At 37.3% G+C, this 25,027-nt stretch overlaps 1 protein-coding gene across 1 annotated transcript in view; it reads left to right on the forward strand.

Annotated features, from left to right (window-relative positions):
- Positions 1-25,027, forward strand: part of LOC115225268 (adhesion G-protein coupled receptor G6-like) — a 1,160,637-nt gene that overhangs the window by 403,248 nt on the left and 732,362 nt on the right. Inside the window, exons 3-6 of the mRNA XM_036513960.1 lie at positions 8,425-8,496; positions 10,933-11,001; positions 17,746-17,817; positions 22,337-22,408. Of these exons, the coding sequence (XP_036369853.1) occupies positions 8,453-8,496; positions 10,933-11,001; positions 17,746-17,817; positions 22,337-22,408 (257 nt within the window). The 5' untranslated portion in view covers positions 8,425-8,452. The remainder of the gene's footprint in view (positions 1-8,424; positions 8,497-10,932; positions 11,002-17,745; positions 17,818-22,336; positions 22,409-25,027) is intronic.

The raw sequence follows: 25,027 nt of genomic DNA on the forward strand, positions 1-25,027 counted from the left end.
TTCGATAGAATTGCGAGGCTTTGGGGAAAGACTGTAATTATATGTGTTAGTGAATGGTTAATATATATATATATATATAATATATATATATATATATATATATATATATATATATATATATATATATATATATACATATATTTATATATATATATATATAACGGGAAGCTTTATGAAAATAAACAAAAGACGAAGGCAAGTGGAAAACAAACGAACAAGTGTATTAGGATGGCGCTCAGGAAATATAAATAAAACAAGTCTTTAACGTTTCGAGCCTACGCTCTTCAACAGAAAGATACACAGAGAGAGAAAAACACAGAAAGAAGGAGAGAAAAAAATGCGTGCAGTAGCTAACGAATCAACATGGCGATCTGATTTCGGCCAGAGGTCAAAGATCAAACATGAGACGCGAGAGCGAAATAAGGGGAGATAATAGGGTTGATAAAGGGGTTGAGCGACCAGCTAAAAGTGCGTTGGAGGGGTCTGGATGTGTGTATGTATAGGGTTGGTGTATGTATTAGTATGTATAAGGGTGTGTGTGTGTGTGTGTGTGTGTGTATGAGAGAGTATTAGTGCGTAAGATTGGTCTGGACGTGCGTATGCATGGGGTTGGTGTATGTATTAGTATGTATTAGTATGTATTAGTACGTATTGGTATGTATAGGTGTGTGTGTGTGTGAGAGAGTATAAGTGCGTATGCGGGGTCTGGACGTGTGTATGTATAGGGTTGGTGTAAGTATTAGTATGTACTAGTATGTATTTGTACGTATTAGTATGTATTAGTTGGTGTGTGTATTAGTATGGCACATCATATGTGATGTGATGTGTAAAGTCATGTGGTGTAGTGAGGAGAAGAGGGGAGGGGAGAAGAGGGGGGAGAGAAGGGGAGAGGAAGAGAGGGGATGAGAAGGGGGAGAGGGGAGGATGGGGAGAAGGAAGGGGATGAGGGGGATGAAGGAGGAAAGAGGGAGAGGGGGAGAGAGAAGGGGAGAGAGGGAGTGAGGGAGCAGAGGGAGGGGAAGAGGGAGGGAGAAAGAGGGAAGAAGGGAAGGGGAGTAGGGGTGAAAGGATGAAGGACTGAAGAAGTAGGGGTCGGGGGAAAGGATAGGTGAGGAGGGGGAGAGGGGAGTTAGATGAGAGTTGAGACGAAATGGCGTATAAGAGCGAAGAGAGAAGATTAATTCCTGTTCACGGCGCAAACGGGAATCCGGATGGCCTCTGTGTAAGGACCAACCGAACACAGATAGGTGTTGCAAGGAGTGACCGGTGGAGCGGAAATGGCGTGAGACCGGTGTGTCGTTCGCAAGGTGGATGTCACGAAGGTGTTCCGCGAACCGGTCAGCCAAGCGGCGTCCCGTTTGTCCGATGTACAAGGAATTGCAGAGAGAGCAAGAGATGCAATAGATAATATTGCTGGAGGTGCAGGTGAAGGAGTGGATGATGGGATAGGGTCGATGGTGGGTGCTAGTGAGGCGGGTGGTGTTGGAGAGGTAAGGGCAAGTGCGGCAACGTGGGCGGGAGCAGGGGAACGAGCCGGGTTGGGAGGTAGGGTCAGGGAAGGAGCTATGGACCAAAAGGTCTCGAAGGTTGTGGGCTCGTTTGAAAGAGGGGAGGGGTCGGTTAGGGAAGAGGTGTGAAGTGGACGGGTCGGACTGGAGATGACGGAAAGCTCGAAGAATGGTGCGTTGGAGACGTAGGGTCGTGGGGTGGTAAGTGAGGGGAAAAGGGAGGCGGGAGACTACAGGGCGGGTTCGGGGAGAGAGAGCAGATACACGGTCCACGGACCGTGCTCTGGCAAGGGCGGTGTGGATAGTGGTGAGGGGGTATCCACGTAGGGTGAAGTGGTGAGCCATACGTTGAGACTGAGTCTCAAAGTCATGGTCGTCACTACAGAGCCTACGTAGACGGAGGAATTGGGAATAGGGGATGGAAAGCTTGGTGTGTTCTGGGTGGGAGGAAGAGAAGTTCAGGTATGAGTGTGAGTCTGTGTGTTTGTAGTGAATGGAGGTGGTAAGAGTGGAGTGAAGAATGCTAACCGAAATGTCGAGGAAGGAGACAGAGGTGTTGGAGATAGTGGAAGTGAAGTGGAGGGCTGGATGGAAAGATTGGACGAAAGAGAGGAAGGAATCTAGATGTTCGCGGGAGAGTGAGGTGGCACGGATAATGTCGTCAATATAACGACCATATAGTTCAGGAGTGGGACCAGTGAAATTAGAGAATATTTGGGCCTCAACATAGCCAACGAACAGGTTCGCATAGTTGGGGCCCATTCGCGTTCCCATGGCCACTCCCGAGACCTGATGGTAGAAATCGCCCGCGAACGAGAAGCAGTTCAGAGTAAGGACAAGTTCGGCCAGACGAATGAGTGTGGAGGTGTCAGGTACAGGGTTAGAGCGGAGGTCAAGAAAGTGTCGAAGGGCCTGCAGTCCTTCGTGGTGAGGGATAACAGTATAGAGGCTTTGGATGTCCATAGTAAAAAGGATTTTGGAGGAGCCGGGAGGAAAGGAGAAAGAGTTGAAAAGCCGGAGAGCATGGTTGGTATCGTGGATGTGGGAGGGAAGAGATGCCACTAGGGGGCAAGGACACGGTCGAAGTATTTAGAGATGAGCTCCGTGGGGCAGAACTTAGAATAACTTAGAAAGGTTTTGGCCAGCATTGGCGCGCAATGGCCCAGTTGTTAGGGCAGCGGACTCGCGCTCGTAGGATCGCGGTTTCGATTCCCAGACCGGGCGTTGTGGGTGTTTATTGAGCGAAAACACCTAAAAGCTCCACGAGGCCCCGGCAGGAGGTGGTGATACCTGCTGTACACTTTCATCACTCTTTCTTCTGTTGGCCTTCTCGCTTAGCCAGCGGGGTGGCGTCATTCGAAGGCTAAAACAATGCGAAAGCATTGTGACTAGCGATGTGTAACTACATCTGATGGACTGGTCGGTCACGTGATCACGTGATGTATATATATATATATATATATATATATATATATATATATATAAACTTAGATAAACTTAGATATGTTTCGACCAAAGATTGGTCCAGGCCATGTCTAACTTAATAGCACCACCTATTAAGTTAGACATGGCCTGGACCAATCTATATATAATTAGATTAGAATTATATGCATACTAGCTTAAGGTGACCCGCTCCTACGCGCGGGTAAGAGTGTGGTTGTCACATTCTATTGCTTCTTTCTGTTTTTTTATCACCACATTCTCCCTCTTTGTTTCTCTCTCCTTTCTCCCTCACTTTCCAAATCTTTTACCCTTCCTTTCTCTCGGACTCTCCCTCGCTTTCTCTTACTCTCTATCTGTTTCTATCTATCTCTCGCCCATTTATAAACAACAAAAATCTTGAATAAGTTGAGAAAGAAAAATATTTTATAAGATCAATCATAAATATCAGGCAGTGACAACGGAAAGTTCTGCTTGAAAGCAGACAGCAAAACACTAACATTTAAAAGGGACAGGCGAACTTGCGAGCTGAATAAAAATTTTAAAATATTGGAAACCACAGTTTGAAGGGATTGAATCTGGGGATAGTATAGTCACCATGGCTGGCATTTCTTAACGACAGCAACGTAGTGGCAGTGAACTTGATGTAATAGAAAATTCCTAAACACCAAGTTTTGAAGTGCTTCTTTCTCACGACAGTAAACTCACCAATGCAAGCATTCAAAACTTCTTTAACATGGACGGCAACACATTGAAGATTTAAAGGCTGGCGCAGATTTTTTAGCTTGATGTAACAGAGAATTCCTAAACACCCGGTCCTGTAAATTTTAATCCCCTTCCAGCCTCATTTAGAACCCTTTTCACATTTTGGTTAATATAACCCGATTTCATTCAGGTCTACTCGGGCCACATTTTATAAGATGAGGAATTTTGTACTAGACGTCACGCTTTTCATTTGAGGAAAAAAATAGTTGCCATGCAAACTCGCCAGCACTTTTAACATAGGTGTGCATATTTTCAGCTCAACCAACCACATAATGCACATATTATATATATATATATATATATATATATATATATATACGCATTATATATATATGTATGTATATGTATGTGTACCCATTATATATGCAGATGTATACAAATTATATATATATATAAATACAGATATATACACTTTGTATATATGTATTACATATACATATTTATATATAGAACACACACACATATATAAATTAACCCAATAAATATCTGGTTCATAATATTCGTAGTCGTGAATGTGTAGTTGTGGTGGCGATAATTAAACTCTCTATGAATGTACACAGACATACAGAGAGAAGAGGCGTGAGGCGGTGAAGGAAGGAGGGACAACGCTGGCGAAGGCAGCGGGGGCAAGATAGTAGTATCTGTCAAACGTCGTTATAGAGAAAAAGTGATGGGAACGGAGGAAACAGAGAGAGACGGAGGAAGACGTGCAGATAGGAGAATGAGAGGAGATTTGTCAAAGTGTGCGGGGTTTTTTTGCCCTAGTAACGACACCTTTTGAAACTTAGCCCACTCGCATCCTGACCTCATTTTACATGTCCCTGTAAATTTTGGAGTCAATCCGACGGGATCTGATGGCCACAGATAATTTTTTACAAACATTTTAATAATTTATATATACGTATACATGTACATATATATATATATATATATATATATATATAATATATATATATATATATATATATATATATATATATATATATATATATATATATGTATATACATATATGTATATAAGTGTAATATAGTAATAACGGATAAAATTTTTTTTAATTAATCTGTGGTCGCATATATGTATATATATATATATTTTATTATATATATATATATATTCTTCTATTCATTTATTTCTTATTTATTCTTTTATTTTTTTATTACCTAACTAAGGCTATCAATTTATTAATTTCCGTTAGCTTGCTTCCTCGTTTTCAGCGCGAGCAAATCAGCCCCAGGACTTATTTGTTGTAAGCCCAGAACTTATTCTATCGCACCCTCTTGCCGAACCACTAGGTGGCGGGGACCCGTTGTCAAACGATGTTAGGGAGACAAACACAGACACGCAAACATATACATACACATACATACTTACAAATATATATATATATATATATACGAGAAAGAAGCAACAAGAATGGATTGGTTTTTAGTACAATTGTTTCATACAAAGACAGGCTTTATTACAAGTTGCAAAAATTGCAGCAGATAAAAGTGTCCCGTACTCATCAGGTAAAATACTTTTGAGTTCTCTAGACATCTTAGTGGGTGAGGTTATACTCATGAAATATTGGAGATAGTTCCATTAGAGGCAGATATAGGTTGTAAACAGTTTTCCAAAGTTCCTTAATGATGATGCACAGTCTTATCACAGATTTTTAAAAAACTTATTAGTTTCGAAGAGAAAATGAATCAATCCATAGTGTAGATTTAAATTTCCAGAGATATGAGGAGGATGATGCACAGACTTATCACAGGTTTTTAAAGACTTATTAGCTTCACAGAAAAGGTGAATTAATCCATAGTGAAGATTTACATTTCCAGTGGTAAGATGAGGGATTTCATACTCACAGACGTTGTATTAACCATTATTAATCCACAATCATTTCATGCTATATGATAAGGTAATTTGCCATGTTATTGCTCTCCGTGCAAAACTGCTATGTTGAGAATTCTAAAGGCTGAAGGAATTTATTTGTGGGGCAAAGAAAATAAAATAAGATGAAAGAAAAATGAAAGAGACAAGGAAAAAGAAAAGAAAAAGGAGAAGAAGAAGAAATAAGAAAAGAAGAAAAAAGAAAAGAAAAAGTGGAATGGGGACAAAAGATATATATATATATATATAATTTCAACAATGAGGCAAAATAATTAATTATATATTTACTAAGCCCTTTATATAATATATATATATATATATATATATATATATATATATATATATATACATATATATATATATATATGTTTGTATATATGTATGTATAAACCACGGGCTTCTTATATTTTTCATCTATTAAATCCATTCAAAAGGCTTTGGTCGGGTTGTGGATATAATAGAAGACATCTACCCAAGGTGTCACGCCCGCCGATTTTTTGCTTCTCTAAAATATTATTCTTTCTTCTCAACAGAAAACAACAAAACGAGGTATTGAACCTCTCACTACAGTTTTTACAATCATTGGACTTAATAGACCATTACAAATAATAATATACAATAACTTACAATAAAATATTCAATATACAATCAACACTTGTCCATTTACAAATGCGGCGCTGAGCCTCTTCCCCATTATAACATTGAGGCTTTTCAACCTCTTCTCAATTTTCCACCACATCATCGCTTGTGTCCGTGTACTCCGCAATCGCCCATGCTTACTTTAAAGTCAAGGCGGCCTCCGAGTTGGCGTCACCCGGCCACGATAGATATTCCTCTTTTAGTCCCTCCAGCCTATGTAACACGCACAACGTTATGACTTCCACAGCTATATGCGGAGGCCATTCTACGACTCAACAATCAATATTCGTTGTGAAGTAACCAACCGACAACCTACGACCTCACTGTGAACTAATACGAGCTTCCCTCGACTCCGAACTCTGAACGTTCAACTCACTCGGGGTTTTACTATCTATACTTTACACGGACCAGTGTATCTCTCGCAAGAGGGCCTCGTAACTCTCACGACAACAATTCAAACACATTTCCCTTGCTACTCATCATCATCATCATTGTTCGACCGTGGTCGAGACAATGGAATTTACCATGCTACGCCAGACTTCACGGTCCATCATGGCATTACGGAGGTCCTGTTGTTGGATGCCTGTATCCCTGGAGATTACATCAGGGTAGGAGAGTGTGCGCCCTCTGGTATGGCGAGTAGATGGCTTCCAGAGGAGAAGAGTAGAAATTACTTCTTTTTCAGCTCTACAACAATGTCCAGCAAACTGGACTCTTCTACCTTTCACAAGAGATGACACAGGTGGTAGTTCCCCATATATTTGCATTTTGGTTGGATGGCGCTTCCACTAGAGATTTGGAGCCCTCATAACGAGGCGAGTGTAGGTTCCATCCAACCGCCTCTCAAGCTTCTTTGATAACGTCCAGATTTCTGAGCCATATACTAGAATTGAATCGACTGTGGCTTTGAAGATTTCAAGTTTGAAGTCTCTACTTAGATTTGATGACCAGATCTTATGCATGTCAGCTAAGAAGCCCTTAGAAAATTGGTCAACCCATTTTAAAAACCTCCTTGGGAAAATACCAAAATCCTTGATAAACCCACTCTTCCAAATGTGCCTATATCAGACACGCTGGACATCAACACCTCCCCTTTTGCCCTTACTACTACTATTACTACAACAACAGCAACAACTATTACTACTACTACTACTACTACTACTACTACTACTACTACTACTACTACTACTACTACTACTTTTATGTTCTTTACCCTTTTCAGATTCTTCCCTCTCTCCCCGTTACCTTCGTTGTAAATAATCTCTATATACTTCTTTCTCTATTTTCCTCCTTTTCTTCTTTCTGTTTGTTTTCTAATTATTCTTTCTCTTCCTAAAATTCTTATCGACTAACTAAATGAAACGCATCATACATCATCGTCGGCATCATTAAATAATTTTTTCTTCTTCTTCTTCTTCTCTTCTTCTTCTTCTTTTTCTTCTTCTTCTTCTCCTTCTTCTACTTCGTCACCTTTTCCTTCTTTTTCTTTCTTTTTTCTTTGTATACGTTTCCCTCTTCTTCAACATCGTTTTCTGTTTCATTTTCTCCTCTTTCTCCACCTCCTTCTCCTTATTTCTCTCCTTCATCTTATTTTTCTTTTACTCCTTCTGCTTCGGCTTCTTCATTTTCGAAAGCTCCTTCTTAATCTCTTTCTTTGTTTTCTTTATCTCCACCTTGTTTTCTTTTCCTAATGCCTCTTTTGCATTTTCTTCTACCTTTTCTTCAGCTCCTATTTACTTTCCTTCATTTATTTTCCTGTTTTCATTCTTAAAGTTTTCTTTCACTTCTTTAAATTCAGGTATTTTATTTCTGCCCCACTACCGTCATCTTTTACTTTATTTTCTACTCATTCTTCTTATTTTTAGTTCCTCCAGATTTCATCCCACTTCATTGGTTTATACATTTTGGACACTCGATTCCCGCCGACCTTTCAGCGTTTTGCTTATTCTTCTTCTGTCTGTTCATTTTCCCCTTTCTTCTTTTCTTTGCTTTCCTTCTACCCCGTCCCTACATACCCTTCTACATATTTTCAGTCTTCCTTTTATTCGCCTCCTATTCCTTTTCCATCTTCTTTCAAATTTTCAAATTGTTTTAGACAGACGCCTCTAACTTCACGCTTTTCCTGAATTCTTTCCCTTCTTTTACTTCATCAAAAATCAGTTTCTTACAAATTCTAATTAACTCAATTTTATTTGACAGGAATTTGAGTTTTAATGATATCAAAGAAATGAAAGGAGAAATATTCCGAAATCTTTCCCGTTTAACATCTCTGTAAGTTGAATCAGTGTTGTTTATAATATTTCATTGACGATATATTTTTTTATATTTAATGTCTTCCCATATTTCATTTTAATCTCCCTCACCTGCCTTTACCTCTGCTTGAATTTCTGTCGAAAGTGTGCTATTGAGAGTGTGACAATTGGGTGCAAATATGATTTGCATTCATATGTATGTATGTATATACATATGTATATATATATATATATATATATGTGTGTGTGTGTGTGTGTGTGTGTGTGTGTGTGTAGCAAATATTTGGATTCAGATGAATATGGTACTTAAGTTGAGGCACCAGAATTTAGTACGGTATTATCCATAAAGTTTTAACGTAAGATGATTAAAATCAAAATAAGCAACAAGAATATCCAGACTTATTGCAGTAGGATTTTTTCATACAACTCCATTTAGTCGAACAATGCTATCATTACATCAAATTAAATGCAGAGCAATCATCAGTTGCACAATGACATAGAATTTAATTGAATTAAAACAGATGGACGGATTAGTATAATTATAACTAAAATCTCCAAGAAGTTAAGGTGATAGACAAAGAACATGCAGCCTTCACTCCAGCATAGACCCACTAAGGCATCAAGAAGATATACATCGTTACAGACTGCCTGTGGATGATCTTTTGTTTTTAATTTATAGACTAGTTTATCAAATCCTTGTATATCTATGGCTGAGAGAACAAAGGGGCAGTATCTTTTAGGGGTGGGGCTGATGGAGCAGACAGAAATCATAGATGGTATAGTTATAAAAATGAAGATTTATTGGAAGTAATATCATGAGGGTTGGTAAAGGAATGCTTAAAACAAGATGTTAGCTGACAAGGGTGTCGCCCACTAGCAGACCATTGATAATGAAACAGGGGAAGTCTTATCATGTAGTACTAAAGTTAAAGAGTGTTGCTATATTGTACACAGTTAAAGTTTAGGGTTATTCAGAGGATTATTAAGAATATCATTAAAAAAATATAGAAATTTTTGAATACTTTTGAGTATATGCCAAACTATTTACAAGAACAGAGGGAGGAAAAGAAATTATCTAGAAAGAGTTTAATATTTATACATATTGTACACTTAAGTACTAACTCATCAGATACCTCTGGATATCCTTGTTGCTTTTTTTTTGTTTTATATGTATATATAAATGTGTGTGTGTTGATATGTGTTTTGTAAGTGTGTGTGTTTTTTCTGTGTGATGGCAGTTCCGTGTCTGTCTCTTTTGTGCATGGATGAGTGTGTGCGAGTGTTCCATCATTTGAGTCTTAATCGGTCGGGTCGGTAAGTCATGTACGGTGTTTATCTCTTGTTCATCGTTCATTACTCCTCCCCTCATTCTCCACCACAACTTGCACATTGTTCGTTACGTCTGCAATGAGGAGGAGCAACAACAGTAGTAGTGGTGGAAGTGTCCCTCCGTTTAATGGATACCTACAGCGAGAGGGAATAGGAATATCGATCAGAAATTTGTGAAGGATTGTGTGCTTCGTGATATCGATTCTGCGTGAATGTGAATGTGCGTGGGTCTATGAGAGGGTTCTATTGCATCTCTATAAGCTTATGTGTTTGTGTGTGTGTGTGTGTGTGTGAATAAAAGTCTGTTTCTTGTATCCATGGATGTGTATATGAGGATATCTTCTTGATTTTGTTCTTTTCCTTCTTCATTTTCTTCTTCGTTTTCTTCTTTTTGTGTCTTATCATATTCCTCATTCACCTTCTTCATATTTTCATATTTCCAGTGTTTATACTTTTCTCTCTTTTATGATTTCTTCATAATTTCTTCTGTCTCTATATTTCGCTATTAATCTTTTCATCTAATTCTTGTAGTAGTTCCATCACAATTACCGCCGCCATCAACATTATTGACGTCTTCTCTTTTGTCATCATCGCTGTTATCATTTCCTTCATCATATTCATATTTATCTATCATCCACATCGTCAACTTCAAGATTGTCCACTTCATCATCCGAATCATTCATAACCGTAAAACGCCATGATCAGATGCACAATCTTCAACATCACCAATAACATCAACATCATCGCCAGCACAAACATCACCAACAACATCATCATTCTCACTATAATATTTTTGATCATCATAAACATGCTAATCACCGTGATTAGCTGGATAATCAGTGTTAACACCCCACCCCATCATTAGGGTCATAATATCATCGCCATCAACACTGCCATCATATTTTCCCGTTCTCCACTTCATGATCATATACATCATTAAAACAACTACCACTGCCACCACCAACAACATCACCATCAACTGCACCACCACCATTAACCCTATCATTGTTATCCAAATCGTAATCTACTCTGCATCTCTTCCATCATCTAATTGTTTAGACATGATATTTAATATCCTGTTACAAATCGGATCCATACAAGTCCTTAATATCATTTTATTTTACAGGTATTTGGGTGGTAATGGCATGAAGATCGAAGCACAAATCTTCCAAAATCTTTCCGGCTTAACAACTCTGTAAGTTGATTCATTTATATTTATAGTATTTCATTGAAGATATATTTCCAAGTATGTAATGATTCCCCTATTTTGTTTGAGGCACCGTCACCCATTCTTTCCTATACTGCCACGTCATACTCTTTGTCTCTTTTTTTACTCTCCTTCTCTGTCTCCAATGGCTTGTGTCATTGTTTTTCTGTGACTGTGAAAGTGAGTGCGAACGCATAGCTAAATGTTAGTTAGTTAGTTAGTTAGTTAATTTGGCTCAAAAGCAAATAGCAAGGCCATGTAGGGGGACATGGAGTTAAGTACAGGGTGTTCATGTAAAGAGTTCAGGCCACTTGTGGTCAATGGAGTCTTTGAACCGAGCGGTCGTCGGCATCTTCACCATCTCGTCTGGCAGCTTGTTCCACGGATCCGCAACCCGGACGGAGAAAGCTCCTCTCCTTCGATTGAGATGAAATCGTCGCAGGTAGAGCTTTTCGGAATGACCCCGCAGCCGACGCTCTGGAGCAGGAGTGAAGAACAGCTCTTTCGAGAGGTTACACTTTCCGCTTATGATGTTGTGGGCGAGAATGAGATTCCGAATGACCGTCGAATCAAGAACAGAATTCCGCGTGCTTTGTTGGCAGCATGGACGCACTGGGCCGAAGGCGAAAAGGAGGAATCCACCAAGATACCCAGGTCCTTTACCTGATCGGTCTTCTCCAGCAGCAGACGACCCGGCTCGAAATCAAGTTGAGTTGCAGGAGGAGAGCCAACAGGCAGATGACAGCATTTTGACACGTTCAGACACAGGTCCCAATCGTTAGACCACTTCCAAATTTGGTGGAGGCATCGACGAAGATCCTCTATATCACCGCGAGGAGCGACCAGTTTGATATCGTCGGCAAATAGAAGGATGTGTTGCGTAAGGTCGTCGGACAAGTCATTTATGAAGACTAAGAACAACAAGGGCCCAAGCACTGAACCTTGAGGCACGCCACTGCTCGCACTGGAGACGTCGGACCGCGAACCATTAACTTGGACTTGGAAGGATCGATCTGAGAGGAAGGCACCAACCCATCGTACAATATCGGATGGAAACTATATGCTTGAAGCTTGACAAGTAATAGGCGGTGGTTTACCGAGTCAAAAGCTTTGGCAAAGTCCAATAAAACGATGTCAACAGCATCAGTATCATCGAGGATGCGCGTCACCAATTCTTCCATTACTAGTAAGTTGGTCAAGCAAAATCTCTCCGGCACGAAGCCGTGTTGGGAATCAGAGATAGAGGTTGTGTTTAGGAGGAGTAGCATCATACTTTTCTTAAGGATGGTTTCGAACATCTTGCTGATTATTGATGTTAGGGAAACCGGTCGGAATATATAATGTTGGAATATATAAGAGCGTGATACTTTAAAGAAAGTATTTTGTGCAAGCATTTGATCATATATATATATATATATATATATATATATATCCACAGCTTAAAATAGTTCAGTATATTTAAATTTGTATATAGTTAGCATGTTCTTTAACCTCAGTGCTCCCTTATTAAATATCTGTTAGATCTAATCGATCAATCTTCATACAAACCATCTAATAAGTTAATATTTAGATAAATAATAGGTATAAATATTAAGCTATTTCTTTGTAATTTTCTTTTCCCCCCTCTAAATGTTAAAATTTGGTATATACCCAAAAGTATTCAAATAAGGTTTATCCTTTTTGTTAGAATATCATTCATAATAATCTACATGATTACCCTAAATTTTAACTTTATAGAATAAGGCAATGTTATTAGAAATGATCTTTAGCAATTACTTGATTTATCCCTTTCTTAAACAGCTCTACCCTCCTGATCTTAATATATTTATAAGGGCCTTTATATAAATAACCCTTCTAATTAAGTACCCCTAAGAAACTAGAAATGTCATGATTGGAGTAATAATGATAACTTCTTAAAACTATAGTTTTAACAAATAGTGAAAATTAGAATGTCCTATAACTTAAATATTCCTTTAGCTAATACCAGGTATCAGTATTTTATTGATACTAGCTAAATAAGTAAATATATAATTTTTAGTCTAATATATTTTGAATTATTATACATTTTATATAAGTCTTCTCTGTTGTTGTTAATAATCTACATACACGTTATCATGCTTCCATCTCACCATACAATAGTGATTAAGCTATTTTATTCTTTTTCTAGGGTGTTCTGCCCTACCCGATTATTTTCTTCCTTTATTTTTATATAATTAGCCTTTATGTATTTATGAAATAAATGTAATTTTTCACATCTATAAATTCATACTTAGTTTATATAAAACAATACTGGTATATTCACTACTTATAATAAACTGCTTAGTTTATAATTTAATTAATATATATGTTCTTTTACTTCAGTATTCCTTTATTAAATACCAGTATATACCAATTAATAAATATTCACAGATACCATCTGATGAGTCAGTATTTCAGTATATAATATGTATAATTTTTAAAATATTTCTGGATAATTTCTTATACCAGGTTTTCATTGACATAACAAAAGTGTTTGATTCTATCAATAGAATTGCACTTTGGGAGATCCTAAAAAGCTAGGATGCTCTGAAACATTTGTGAGGATGCTTAGACAATTTCTGTAGCAAATGGTGTAAAGCAAGGTGATACTCCTGCTCCTACGCTGTTTGCTATATATTTCGCAACGGTCTATCTAATATTTTAAAGATGGCCCTGAACGGGTCTATATAAGATATAGGACAACAGGAAATCTGTTCAATCTCAAAAGACTGTGCCAAAACGAAAGTTCTGTATTCTCACTTTGTTGCGTTTCTGTATGCAGATGATTGTGACCTGTTGGCATATTCTCAGAAAGATATGCAGCACATGATGAATGCAAGTGCAGCATTGGGTCTAACAATCAATCTAAAATAAAAACTGTTATAATGTACCATCTCGCTCCTTCCAAGATGTATGTGGAAACTTTTATAACTGTGAATGGTCAAAGGTTGAAAACGGTACCTAGATTTATTTATTTAAGAAGTAGTTTGAGCACTGCTGGTCTTGATGATGAAATTTCATACAGAATCAGGAGGGCTAGTAGTTCCTTTGGTAGGCTTGATAGGCGTCTATGGAAACGACCATAATATATCTTCACGAATTAAAGTTAAGGTATATAACACATGCGTCCTCCCATCTTTGCTATATGGAAGTGAGGCATGGGTTGTTTACCGTAGGCAGGTAAGGCAATTGGAGCGATTTCATCAATACTGTTTGAGAAAAGATTTGGGGATAAGCTGGAAATGGTCATTAGTAACGTGTAGGTACTTGAGAGGAGTGACAGTAGATGTATAGAGTCAATGGTTTTGCAAAGACATTTGAAGTGAAGGGGACATTTGGTAAAGATGAGTGATAAGTGACTGCCCAAGCAGCTATTGAATGGTGAGCTGGAAGATGGAAGGGGAGCGGCGCATAACCCTAAACTAAGGTTTAAGGATTGCCTTAAAATGCTCTAATACAGATAGTAATTGCAGCTGGTAATTGGGAGGAGGCACAAGACCGTGATGGATGGAGGAAGATTGTACATGATGGTTGTTCAAAGTTTGAGAGAGGGAGAGAGAGTGTGAAGTATGAGAGAATTAGGAGGGGTCTTAGTATGGGGAACCTGTAGAGTGTGAGAGAATGTTGGTTTTTATGAGTGTGGTCTGTGGGTGGAGGTGCTTGAGTCTTGCAGGCCTGGTGAACCATCAAACTTCTCATAGGAATCGAACCATGATAAACAATGATATGGCTATTAAAAGTCGTACCGAAACGTGTGTAATATGTGGAAGGGAGTACCTGTACGTTGGAGGTCTAAATAGGGATGTTAAGGGAGTGCATACAGTGGGACCTGTTTCTCCTGCCAGCCAGCACAGTTGTCTAGTATGTAATGAAACACGTAAAAGCATGGCTGGGCTTAAAAGTCATATAAGGGCATCACATGGCAACAATCATGAATCATTTGAGTAAGTCTTCTTGGCAATGGCTTTTCTCAAGTAACGAGGATGCAGCTGTCATATCATCTCATATATATATATATATATATATATATATATATATATATATATATATAATATATATATATATATAATATATATATATATATATATATATATATATATATGTATGTAGTATATGTATGTATGTATGTATGTATGTATAAACGAATTTATTTTGATATGAGGTAGCATCGCCTTTGGTGGTAATTATAGCTTGAATTCTACGAGGTATGGACTCGTACAAAATTTGAATTGTTTCCAAAGGATTTTTTGTCCCCTCTTCAGCTAAAACAATCTCCAGTCTTTGTAGTGATGATGGTGGACGATATCGACTCCTTACTTGTTTTTCTAAAATGCACCGTAAATGTTTAATCATATTGAGATCTTGGGTCTGTGGTGGTCAGATAAGTTGTTCAACTTCATTAGAATGTTCAACGTGCCATTCAGTAGCAACTTTAGCTGTGTGAATTGGTGGAATATCATCCCTGTGAAAACAGTTTCGCAACAATAGGATGAATTGGATCAGATAAAAGGCTTAGTCTTCATTATTAATTCTGCCATGATGTCAAACATTAGGCCGGCGGATATAAAAGATAAATCCCCCAGATCATCACAAATCCTCCTCCATGTTTAAAAGTTGGAAGAAGGCAGTCTGGGTCAAATGCTTCTTTTGACTGTCTCCACACGTATACTTAGCCGGTGGTCGGAAATAAGTTAAAGGATGACTCGTGTCATAAGATTGTTTCCACTGCTATAGGGGCCAATTCTGTAGGTGTTTGTTCCCCTCTAAACGTTTTGCAACGTTTGTTCTTGAAAGTATTGTTTTTATTATATCAGCCCTCCTATTAAATCCTGCTTTGTGCAGCTCTCGGCGAACGGTTTTTGTGGAAGCTAGGCTTTAGAGGTGGCCATTAATCTCTGCAGTAGTTTTGGGAGCTGCACTTTAATGATCCTTTCTAACAATTCGTGTAAGAGTCCAACAGTCCCTATCTACGTGATTTGGTTTCCTTCCGGAGTTGTTTCGACGAGCACATTTTGCCTTCTTTCTCAAAGGCTGTCATTATTTTCGAGACAGAACTTTTTGATGCACAAAGCATTTCGGGTGTTTACGTTACGCTTGCACCTGCCATACGAGCACCAACAATTTGACCTGTTTGAAAGTTCAATATATCTGTCATTTAAATGTATTCTAATTACCGTTTTTCTGATGACGTCTGAAAAGAAAGAGCAATCTTAGCAAAAACTATTAAGCAACACTAATAATAGATAAAAAAAACATAAAATAAACAAGCTTTTGACGGTTTTATAGATATTTCAAAATTACGATGCTATGATGCTAGGTGTTTCCATTATTTTGTCCAACCCTATAAATATATATATATATAAAGTGACTTGGGTGAAAGATGTGTGTATACGAGATGAGTGTGAGCGTGTTTGCGTGTATGTGTGTGTGAAGGTGTGTGTTGTCATGTATGCATTTTCCTTGCATGTTTGTATAAGTGGCACCCTCTCTCATACACAAATATATCCATAGTACTGTGGAAGAGGAAACTATTTTTTCTTAAACTCATAAGATATAAGCACACACACATACACTGACAGTCTGATGCACAATGATATAGGAAATGTTACGTCGTCGTGGTCGTCGTGGAACAACATGGCCCTCACATATATTCACATACATATAGTAAGATAGACACACACAGATATCCATTCACGCTTATCAGTTGTCACATATGTATATGTATGTGTAGATTTTTATATTTGATAGCGTACTTAATGCTGAAAGAAACTCAGACTCACAGGCATAGATACTCATACACTCACAGTCAGTTAATTTATTTTATTGCTTTAATCGAAATGACAAAATTTCGTGTTTCACTGCCAGTCTGTTTATCTTTTTACACAGTTTCACCTCCAGCCCTCACATCCATCTAGTTACATAGGCAAACTCAGACATACATTCACGCATTTCAGTCGTCACGTGAATATATGCATGTGTAGATGTGTGTGTGTACAATAACGTACCATGTGTATGTATGTGTGTGAGTTTTTGCCTTTCCTATTATTTTTATTGCATAAACTAAACATTTAAGTGTCGGTGTCATGTTCAGGTTTTCTTTCCAGATCAAAGCTGTTTACCATCCCTGAATTCCCCTGGCAGTTGTGTATTTAGAAATTCATTATTCATATTACTATTTTTTATACAAATTGATTTCTTCTACTTTTTTCGACTTCTACTTCTCCTTAATCTTCTTCGCCTTCTACTTCTCCTTAATCTTCTTTGCCTTCTACTTTTTCTTCTTTATGTCTTCTCCTGCCTCATTTCCTCCTCTCTTCTTCTTCTTTTCCTCTTCTCCTTCTCCTTCTTCTCCTTCTCCTTCTCCTTCTCCTCCTTCTCCTTCTCCTCCATCTCCTCCTCCTCCTGCTACTCCCTCTTTTTCGAATTCGCCTTAATTTTTTACTCACCCTTCTTCCTCACCCTCGTCCCCTCCTTCTGCTTCTTCTACTTTATTTTAATCATTTTCGTTCTTTTCATTTTCTTCTACTGCTTCTTTTTAATTGTTTTTCTTTTGTTTCTTCTTCTTCCACTTCATCTTCTCAATATTCTTTATTCTCATCCTCTTGTCATCATCATATCCAATACCTTACATCTAAATTTATTTTTTGCCAAAGTATTTAATATTTTCTTACAATTTTTTTATATGTTTGTAATGAACTCAATTTTGTGTTACAGATATCTGAACGACAATAACATAACGTATATTCAACGTGATATCTTTGCAAACCTTCCGAATTTAGAAGAATTGTGAGTTGGGTCGCTTTTGTTCGTACTTTTTAATTATCCGTATATCTAGATTGTCAATATTTCTCCAACTTTGCTTTTCTCTATCTCTAGTTGTCCCTATCAAACATTCTTACTCTCTCCATAGTTTTCTCTAAGTATCGTTGAATCTTTGTGAAAGTGAAAGAGCATGGTTGTATAATCTTTTTTGCACTATCTCCTGATATATATGTAATCATGCTCTTGTTATCGGATTAATCTTAAGATTTTTCCTCTATATTTCATGTCCTTTGTTTTCAAAATGTTTGTCTACTTAAAATTGAAATATTCATTATTCGATATTTCATCGTCTATTTCCCTTTGTTTTTTTTTTGTTCTAGTTTTCTTGGTTTATCTGCTAATCTTTTTCATATATTTTTGTGTATGGATGTACATATACTGGATGTATCAGCAAAATTTCCAAATTTTAGATTCAAATTCGGAACTTTGTATATTAAGAATGTTTAAAGATAACTTAATGGGATTATGAGAGGTTTTTTAAATTCAAATTCACCCTGCTTTGAGAAAGAAGAAATGTTGACTACTCTCCAACTCCGCAAGAAGAATCACGAATGAAATAATCAGTGGCGGAAACGATATTTCTATAAATACTTCAGGGTTAGGAGCTAATGAACTATTAGAATAAAGTTCGAACGGAAGCTTAAAGTTATAGTTCAATGGGCCAAGGAGGGTTCTAGCCAGAAGTCTGCATGCTAGGTATCAAGGGTTACTCCTCTTTCGGTAATAGCATCCTTAATCCTCTTCCTGTCTACACCAAAGCATTCTTCATGACTTCTTCATCAATATTCTCCTCCCACCTTCTATGGATGGAGTTTTTGGGGGGATTGCAGATATTTGTGGGGCTTCTCACAAACTCTTTCTGACCAGTTCATCCCAGATGCTGACGTCTAAAGGGCTTAAATCAGGTGATGAATGAAGCCAAATGTCTTTATCCTAAAATCTGTTCGCAAACTCATCCCTGCGAAACTTTTGACTTAATGCTCTTGTGTCACAAGGAACATCTTCTTTCCGCGAGAGGGCATGCTAATGTAAATCACCACTTTGCCACGGGTTTTGCACCTGAAATTGACATTTTTGGCTCTCTCGTAAGAAGCTGAAACCAGAACGCGTCTGTTGCATCAGTTTGTCTGCATATCGTGGGTGAAACTCTTCTCATCTGTGCAAAATATTACTGGAGGGTTGCGTTATACTTTGATCCTGATGAACTTTGTCTTCTCCAACCTTCTAAACTGTTGTCCTGGAGTTACAAGATGCCTCACAGGTCTCATTTACAATTTCATTTTCCAATCGTCTCTTACCGGATTGCGAACAACTGTTATAGCTGACACTCCTCTCTCACACGCCAAGCATCTTATGGATTGCGTTGGATCTCTTTTGACTGATCGTTTCAGCTCCAGATGGAAATGATGATCCTTCCTGTGGTTATAACCCCCCTGGCTAAGTGTTCCTCTCCACTATTACCGATTTCTCAGACTTATTCACAATATTCTTGATGCTTCTTAAATGGACTTTGAAGATGAAAGATAGAGAATGAATGTTAGTACCATTACTGAAGCTCTGAAGGATCTTAGCCCTCTCAATATTGTTCAGTTGGGAAGACATGGTGAAGTTGGCACAAAACGATTTCAGCCTGTTCCATTTCTAGCTAAATATCTCAATAGATATTTTACTGATATTTTACTCTCCCCCTCCTCCAACTTATTCTTATCATCATCTTCATCGATATGTACTTTCCGTCTATTTCATCAACAAAAATTTTGGCTATAAAGTTCAATATTTTATCACAAATATTTCTATCTATATTCTTATCAACTAACTTTTATGTTAGGGAGATTTGTGCGATAATGACATCGAAAACATTGAAGAAGACTCCTTCGAAAACCATCCGAGCTTCACAAACCTGGAAGAGGGACAGGTTATTTTCATAATAGTTCATTGACAATAAGGAAACGAAATGGCAGAATCGTTCGTACTCCGAGTGAAACGCTTAGCACCATTTTGTCCGTCTTCATTTTCTGAGTACAATTTCAGTCGAGTTTATGAATGAAAGATTCAACAAATGGAAAAATCTGAGAGGAGCTAATTGGTGATCATTATTATTGTGGACAGGGGAGATAATTGTTTATCTTTTGGTAGGGGAGGAAATATATATATACAAAAAAATTCAATAATTATAGTGGGGAGAAATATGTACCGTGAGGGTTATGTAATCATTAATTAAAATATCAAAGTTAGTTATGCGTCCATATTTAGATGTGCTCTGTATTTATCGATGAATGATTTTCTTTATTTAAACGTTCTTATATAGAAATTGTATCATTGCTCTACTAGAAGGGGAAGCTGTGAAATTTCGCTTGATGTTACCTGCACATTTCTCCATGTGTTCACTTAAAGAAATCTGTTTGTATTGCGGGTAGTGAATCTGCACTTTATGCAGGGTGATTCTCCGTTGCAATGTCATACTCGTCTCTCCTATATAGTGATAGTTTGTTCTCTATACATAGGAACAGATTTTGATCGGTTGTACGATTCATGATGTCACTTTATTTGATAAAGACGTGTCTTTTATTTTGGTCAAGTTTGTCACTCTGCTTGGTTGACCTCTCCGAAGTGAATAGTCATCAACCGTTGGTTGATTCTCTTAAGGAATCAGTTTGTTTTTTTCTGCGGCTTCGGTTTCGTTCGGAGATAAACTTTCATTGGTTTTGTGATAAGTGACGTGAGCAACTAGTGTTTGAGATTGTTTATGGTGTTACTGTATAGTTAAATGCAGTTACGGTTTCAAAACCCAGGAGGTTATCTGCCATCTCTCGCTGTTTTTTGTTGAGAATTGAGTTTTTCTTCTTTCCAGTCTGTTATTAAAAGATATTTAGTATTAGTTTAAATTTTTTAATGATCATGCTTTCATAAATCAACCGAAATCGGCTTGAAGTGTTTCCGGTGCATTCACAGAAAGCGAAAATTTGGTATTTGGGGTTTAGATCTGCGGGGCATTGATCTAAGTATTTGCTTCATGTAATTATCCTGGTCATAGTATCCCAGAATACTACTACTACAACAACAACAACAGCAACTACTACTACTACTACTACTACTACTACTACTATTACTACAACAACTACTACCACTACTACTATTACTAAAACTATGCCTTTGAGGCTTTTCAGATTTCTCTCCTCTCTGTTTTCATCATCATATATATAAAACGTATTGTTGCTTTTAATCCTCATTCATTCATGTTTTCTTGATTTTCCTTCTAAATATATCTGTTCAGAAATTACGTCAACAAGAACGTCAACATTTTCGTCATCAGTAGTATTTTCAACAAACGACAATCTCTAGTTCGTCACCCTCCTCCTCCTCCTCCTTATCATCATCATCATAGTCCTCATCACCTTCATATACATGATCATCATCATACTTCACCACCACCACCAACACCATCATCATCATCATCATCATCATCATCATCACTTCTGCTCTTTTTCTGTTGCTTCTTTTCCATTTTTACCTTTGTCCTTTACATCTTCTTCTTCTTCTTCTTCTTCTTCTTCTTCTTCTTCTTCTTCTTCTTCTTCTTCTTCTTCTTCTTCTTCTTCTTACTTTTCTTCTATTTATTATTCGTCTTCTATTTTCTACCTTTTCCTTTATTTCATTTTACTTTCACGTCTTTCAATTCTCCAAGACTTTTCCTCCTGCTTCATTATTGTAATCTTATTCGTCTTCTTCTACTCATTTTGATTCCTTTTCCTTTTCTTTTTATTCTCCTCCTCCTTCATCATTTCCTTACAAACCACAATCATCTTTTAGTCTGACATTTCAAATTACATTCGCATTACGGTTTTGCAATTTCCTTCTTTTCTTTTCTCTTTGGTCGACAATCGCATCGTTTCATCATCACCATCATCAACATTACCATCAACATAGTCATCTGCAATAACTCGAACACCCTGAAATTTATCTTCATCAACATATTCATTATTATCTTAGAAACAGCACCAGCTTCACAGTCGTAATCAACATCATCATCATCATCATCATCGTCGTCGTTGTCGTCATCATCGTCATCATCATCATCATCAATTTCATCACCATTATCCTACCATAATTATCATCATTAGTATCGTTATCACCGATTTTACCTCCATCATCAGCAACAATATTATCTTCATCCACCTTACTACCATCCTTTTTACACAGCATCTTTATGTTCACCTAAGCCACCACGACCACCTCCATCACCACCATTCTACTCCGCCTGTTCATTCCCTCCTTCTCAATATTAACATCTTCTCCATTCTCATTTACTTTTCTGTCCCCCCAAAAAGTAATTGTTTAACCATAATATTTTACATTTAATAAGAACACACTTCTCTACATTTTCTAATCATCTGAAATTATATTTTATAGACATTTCATTGATAACATTTTACAATAATACTCTTCCCAACGTTACCTTATCGGCCAAACTTTTCTGTTACAGATACTTGAATGAAAATAATATCGACAAAATTCAAGTAGGGACATTCGATGATCTGACCAGGTTAAGATATCTGTAAGCTGCAAAAGTCTTGTTGATAATATTTCATTCACAATATATTACTAACCATTTAAAATATTCCCATGTAATTTGCGTCCCGCCCTCGCCTTACTCATGAATCTCCTTTTTCGATAGAATTGCGAGGTTTTGGGGAAAGACTGTAATTATATGTGTTAGTGAATGGTGTATATATATATATATATATATATATATATATATATATATATATATATATATATATATATAACATAGAACTTAGAATAACTTAGAAAGGTTTTGGTCAGCATTGACGCGCAATGGCCCCATATATATATATACATATAATATATATATATATATATATATATATATATATACGAGAAAGAAGCAGCAACAAGAATGGATTGGTTTTTAGTACAATTGTTTCATACAAAGACAGGCTTTATTACAAGTTGCAAAAATTGCAGCAGATAAAAGTGTCCCGTACTCATCAGGTAAAATACTTTTGAGTTCTCTAGACATCTTAGTGGGTGAGGTGGTTATACTCATGAAATATTGGAGATAGTTCCATTAGAGGCAGATATAGGTGTAAACAGTTTTCCAAAGTTCCTTAATGATGATGTACAGTCTTATCACAGATTTTTAAAAAACTTATTAGTTTCGAAGAGAAAATGAATCAATCCATAGTGTAGATTTAAATTTCCAGAGATATGAGGAGGATGATGCACAGACTTATCACAGGTTTTTAAAGACTTATTAGCTTCACAGAAAAGGTGAATTAATCCATAGTGAAGATTTACATTTCCAGTGGTAAGATGAGGGATTTCATACTCACAGACGTTGTATTTAACCATTATTAATCCACAATCATTTCATGCTATATGATAAGGTAATTTGCCATGTTATTGCTCTCCGTGCAAAACTGCTATGTTGAGAATTCTAAAGGCTGAAGGAATTTATTTGTGGGGCAAAGAAAATAAAATAAGATAAAAGAAAAATGAAAGAGACAAGGAAAAAAGAAAAAGAAAAGGAGAAGAAGAAGAAATAAGGAAAAGAAAGAAAAGAAAAAGAAAAAGAAAAGAAAAAGAAGAGAAAGAAAAAAAGAAGAAAAGAAAAGGAAAAGAATAAAGAAAAAGTGGATGGGGAGAAAAGATATATATATATATATATATATATATATATATTATATATATATAATATATATATATATACATATATATATATATAGTTTTGTATATATGTATGTATAAACCACGGGCTTCTTATATTTTTCGTCTATTAAATCCATTCAAAAGGCTTGGTCGGGTTGTGGATATAATAGAAGACATCTACCAAGGTGTGTCCGCCGCCGATTTTTTGCTTCTCTAAAATATTATTCTTTCTTCTCAACAGAAAAACAACGAAACGAGGTTTTGAACCTCTCACTACAGGTTTTACAATCATTGGACTTAATAGACCATTACAAATAATAATATACGATAACTTATAATAAAATATTCAATATACAATCAACACTTGTCCATTTACAAATGCGGCGCTGAGCCTCTTCCCCATTATAACATTGAGGTTTTTCAACCTCTTATCAATTTTCCACCACATCATCGCTTGTGTCCGTGTACTCCGCAATCGCCCATGCTTACTTTAAAGTCAAGGCGGCCTCCGAGTTGGCGTCACCCGGCCACGATAGATATTCCTCTTTTAGTCCCTCCAGCCTATGTAACAAGCACAACGTTATGACCTCCACAGCTATCTGCGGAGGCCATTCTACGACCCAACAATCAATATTCGTTGTGAAGTAACCAACCGACAACTTACGACTTCACTGTGAACTAATACGAGCTTCCCTCGACTCCGAACTCTGAACGTTCAACTCACTCGGGGCTTTACTATCTATACTTTACACTGACCAGTGCATCTCTCGCAAGAGGGCCTCGTAACTCTCACGACAACAACTCAAACACATTTCCCTTACTACTCATCATCATCATCATTGTTCGACCGTGGTCGAGACAATGGAATTTACCATGCTACGCCAGACTTCACGGTCCATCATGGCATTACGGAGGTCCTGTTGTTGGATGCCTGTATCCCTGGAGATTACATCAGGGTAGGAGAGTGTGCGCCCTCTGGTATGGCGAGTAGATGGCTTCCAGAGGAGAAGAGTAGAAATTACTTCTTTTTCAGCTCTACAACAATGTCCAGCAAACTGGACTCTTCTACCTTTCACAAGAGATGACACAGGTGGTAGTTCCCCATATATTTGCATTTTGGTTGGATGGCGCTTCCACTAGAGATTTGGAGCCCTCATAACGAGGCGAGTGTAGGTTCCATCCAACCGCCTCTCAAGCTTCTTTGATAACGTCCAGATTTCTGAGCCATATACTAGAATTGAATCGACTGTGGCTTTGAAGATTTCAAGTTTGAAGTCTCTACTTAGATTTGATGACCAGATCTTATGCATGTCAGCTAAGAAGCCCTTAGAAAATTGGTCAACCCATTTTAAAAACCTCCTTGGGAAAATACCAAAATCCTTGATAAACCACTCTTCCAAATGTGCCTATATCAGACACGCTGGACATCAAACCTCCCCTTTTGCCCTTACTACTACTATTACTACAACAACAGCAACAACTATTACTACTACTACTACTACTA

The sequence above is a fragment of the Octopus sinensis genome, linkage group LG27 (genome assembly GCF_006345805.1).
Source record: "Octopus sinensis linkage group LG27, ASM634580v1, whole genome shotgun sequence".
Taxonomy (NCBI): Eukaryota; Metazoa; Mollusca; class Cephalopoda; order Octopoda; family Octopodidae; genus Octopus; species Octopus sinensis.